Here is a 2,936-nt window from a genome sequence, read left to right as displayed (position 1 = left end):
TTTTTTTTGGTAATTTATAAATTTATTTGAGCATTAATACTTACATATTTTTAAATTACACACTTTAAACTATTAAAAAATGCAATAAAAAATTTTTCTAATTTTTTTTAATTTTCATCGACCTGCTCCCCTTAAAGGGCTACTAAAACAGATGCTTCTACCTCGGCTGTTTGGGCAAGAACTTTAAATTCCACACTATGAAGAAAGTTGAAATCAACCTTTGGATCTTCAACAGGTAAGCCTCTCTCTGTCTCTGTATTTATTAATGTAATTAGTGAATCAAATCTAGAAATAAAAATACTTTTCTCAATTTTTAAAAACAAATTCTTCAGTATTACATCATTAAAATACAATTTTTATAATTTATGATAAGAAGTAAAGGGGATTTTCATAAGACAGACTTTTCCGTTGAAACTTTAAAAATTTCTTTATAAATAACACTGGTGAATGGCAAAACAGAAAGCAAATAACGTGGTGGAGTGCTGAAGATGCAATGTGTTTGTTTACACTTTTTAATGGAGAACATAGTCCATCTAAAAGGCTTTTCATTGTGTATTCCTCTTACTCTACTGATATTGGTAGCATGTAGATAGATAGATATCATTATTGATCTTTAAACATATACATGCAATGGATCTCGTCACAGTACGATGCAATTACAATTTGGAAGTTAAAGCAGATCTTGAATTACATTCAAATATATATATATATATATATATATATATATATATAAATATATATATATATATATATATATATATATATATATATATAGAAAGAGGCAGGAAAATGCTTTCGCGCACACAGGTGGCCAGCCTCTAGTGTGGGACTCCTAATTACGTAGAATACCCAATAAAAACCTCCTCTTCTCTTAGGATGCTAGCCTGGGAAACCGCTTATCGCTTTAAACTTCGGGCTAGGCCTAATTTTGGCTTACGCCCAGAGGGCTCGCACCTATCTAGCCGTTCGGATCTTGGATCTGTCCCGCGTTCCAGTCCAGATCATTGTTTTTGGCGCGGAGTATACCCTGCACAAAGCTGGACCAGCAGCACCAGTAGTCCTCGCCCTCCAACATCCGCTCACAGACCGTGTCCACCGAAATTATACCGAACGTTTGGTTCACTTCAAGGCGGGGCCTTTCCCAACACGGGCAGCGGAAGAAAGTGTGTTCCGCGTCGTTGGGAACGCCTGAGCAATAAATACAATCCGGCGAAACGGCCTTGCCCATTCAGTGTAGGTACGACCGGAAGTAGTCGTGACCACTCAAAAACATTGTGTGGTAGTAATCCACCTCGCCATGCCGCCGTTCTACCAACGGTTGGATTTCTTTGATAAGTCTGGCAGTCCAACGTCCGCGGGCGTCTTGTTGCCAGCTGTTTTGCCATTGCTGGTACGTACGAGAGCGCTCCTCAGTCCTTGCAGTGTCCTTGCCGATTTCGCCTTGTCGCTGATAAATTGCCTTCCTCTCCCCTGCCAAAAGCTTAATGGGGATAACTCCAGCAATAACCAGGACGGCAGGCTCAGACACTGTACGGTAGGCGCAACATACCCGGAGCGCCGCTTGACGCTGTACCCGGGCGATCCGTATCCGATAAGATTCAATATTTAGTGCGTCCTGCCCACACCTCAGCCCCGTAAAGGAGCACGGACTGGACTGTAGACATTAACAGTCTTCTCCTGCTGGACTTGGGACCGCCGACGTTGGCCATGAACCTGCTAAGATGAGTTACCATCTTAGAGGCCCTGTCCGCTGTACGGAGAATCTGGTCTCTCCGAGTCAGCTTATTGTCCACCAAGACGCCAAGGTATTTTGCGGCTCGCGTGGTCTTGACCGTTACATCTCCCACTCTTAATGGGACGACGGTGTCATTTCGTTTCTTAGTCAAAATCACGATCTCTGTTTTGCTCAAAGCGAGCGACAGGCCGTGATTTTCCATCCATCTGTTAACGACTCGCATGACCTGGTTCAGTTTAAGCTGGGCCATTTCCACGTTGTGTGCAGCAATTAGGGCTGCGACGTAATCAGCGTACCCAATTAAACCGTTTCTTCCGGCATCTCGAACCTAAGGAGGCTGTCGTAAGCGACGTTCTAGAGATCTGGCCCTAAGATGGAACCTTGTGCGGCACCGGAAGTGACATCCACCGTGCGCGGTCCGTCTTTCGTCTCGTATATGAGAGTTCTGCATCGGAGATAGTCTTCTATCAGCCTCCGCAGATATGTCGGGATGCCGAAGGTGTTATGTAACGCGTCCAGCATCAATCCATCTCGCCGAGTTAAAGGCGTTCTTGACATCAAGCGTAACAAGAAGCACTACTCTGCGAGAGAAACGGTTATAGCTCTCGGCTCTTTTCACCACTTGCTGCACCTCTCCGATTGCGTCGATCGTTAATCGTCCTTTCCTGAAGCCGTACTGACGCGGGGACAAGTCACCGGCAGCTACAGTGGCGAGAGTCAGTCGGGCTCGAATCAACTTCTCGAAAAGTTTACCTGCCGTGTTCTACATAAAAAGAGGCCTGTAGGACGACGGCATATCGGGATAACCTTTCCACTTGCTAATCAGTACTAGCCTGGCAATTTTCCAAGGAGAAGGAAAATTCCCATTGATCAGACAGACGTTATACATATTCAGCAGGAGCCGGGGATTGATGTAGAATACTTTTTTGAGGGCCTCACTATCAACATTCATCAGGGCCGGGAGCTTTGTTGCTCTTCAGGGAGCGAACGGCCATTTCCAACTCCTCGTTGCTGAAGAGTGGAAAGTCCTCTACCCGTCCAAAAGCGACTTTTTGAGCGTAGCGGGTGGTTCGGAAACAGAGATGTGACGATCCTTTCCGTGGTGGAGCCGTCCATAACGGAAGATGGAGTGCGGGCGCAGAGTCTCTTAGTTACAATCTTGTAACCCAGACCCCAAGGATCGGAATCGAAATCATCTCTC

At 45.0% G+C, this 2,936-nt stretch overlaps 1 protein-coding gene across 1 annotated transcript; it reads right to left on the bottom strand.

Moving 5' to 3' along the window:
• Positions 1-1,228: 1,228 nt before the first annotated feature.
• On the bottom strand, positions 1,229-1,985 carry LOC124370866. The gene is made up of 2 exons (XM_046829169.1): positions 1,626-1,985; positions 1,229-1,567 (listed from the first exon to the last, which is right to left on the bottom strand). The coding sequence occupies exons 1-2, from the start codon at positions 1,983-1,985 to the stop codon at positions 1,229-1,231; spliced, it is 699 nt and encodes a 232-aa protein (XP_046685125.1).
• Positions 1,986-2,936: the final 951 nt, after the last annotated feature.

Source organism: Homalodisca vitripennis, unplaced genomic scaffold (genome assembly GCF_021130785.1).
Source record: "Homalodisca vitripennis isolate AUS2020 unplaced genomic scaffold, UT_GWSS_2.1 ScUCBcl_598;HRSCAF=2976, whole genome shotgun sequence".
Lineage (NCBI taxonomy): Eukaryota > Metazoa > Arthropoda > Insecta > Hemiptera > Cicadellidae > Homalodisca > Homalodisca vitripennis.
The sequence above is the reverse complement of the archived record's forward strand: the minus strand, read 5'-3'. Positions and strand labels throughout refer to the sequence as shown.

Excerpts from the sequence above, each read along its gene's own strand:
- LOC124370866 (XM_046829169.1), bottom strand. The coding sequence starts at position 1,985 with ATGGCCCAGCTTAAACTGAACCAGGTCATGCGAGTCGTTAACAGATGG. Across the intron at positions 1,568-1,625 it reads TGCTCCTTTACGGGGCTGAG|CGTCAAGCGGCGCTCCGGGT; the intron begins GTGTGGGCAGGA and ends GCCCGGGTACAG.